The following is a 634-nucleotide window of genomic DNA, read 5'->3' as shown; positions in this document are numbered from 1 at the left end:
AACCTCCCCGGCCTTCGACGAAAGACGCGGAGCCCTTTGCAAGTCTCGATAAGGTGCGAAACGGGCTGACAGCTGGGGTTTCCGAAGTCCCGCTTTTTCCCCCTGATAAATATAACAAATACAGCTGTCAAACGTGGTCTAATCAAACGCCAGATAAGATCACCACCTGTTTCGCAGGTCTCCGTGTAGACAGAGGGATGTCTTAATAGAGTCAGTCTGGTTTCGCGGAGCTTATCAAAGCTGAGCCCGGTGACAGCTGAATAGGCCGGTGCTGGGGCACCGCGCTCTGCTGCGGGGCGAGGAGGAAGAGGAGGAGGAAAGCTCAAAGCGAGCAATGGGCAGCAAAGCCGTGAGCCGGAGAGGGCGTCTTGAACCTCAGGAGGCGGCTGCTGTCCTGCCCCTCGGCGAGAAGCGCTGCGCGTCTTCAGCAGGCTGCTTTGTCCTCATTAGTCAGGTTTTAATGATTTGGGATAGCTGGATGGTGTCTCTGAGGATCGCTGTGTAAGGAAAGCTCGGATCGATCAAACCAGAGGGCAGCGAGAAGCCTCTCCAGGCAGAGATGCCGGGGAAATGGTGGCTCGTTGGATGCTGATGTCTTTTTTGAGGCTTTTCTTGCCCCTGATGGGGTGGACGG

The 634-nt window shown here is 55.8% G+C and overlaps 1 protein-coding gene across 1 annotated transcript in view; it reads left to right on the top strand.

Moving 5' to 3' along the window:
• DCAKD (dephospho-CoA kinase domain containing) overlaps positions 1–244 on the top strand; it is a 2,709-nt gene extending 2,465 nt beyond the window's left edge. Inside the window, exon 3 of the mRNA XM_009865576.1 lies at positions 190–244. Coding sequence (XP_009863878.1) covers positions 190–244 — 55 coding nt within the window. The remainder of the gene's footprint in view (positions 1–189) is intronic.
• The last annotated feature ends 390 nt before the right edge of the window (positions 245–634 follow it).

The sequence above is a fragment of the Apaloderma vittatum genome, unplaced genomic scaffold (genome assembly GCF_000703405.1).
Source record: "Apaloderma vittatum isolate BGI_N311 unplaced genomic scaffold, ASM70340v1 scaffold32562, whole genome shotgun sequence".
NCBI lineage: Eukaryota > Metazoa > Chordata > Aves > Trogoniformes > Trogonidae > Apaloderma > Apaloderma vittatum.
This window is presented reverse-complemented; position numbering and strand designations above follow the sequence as displayed.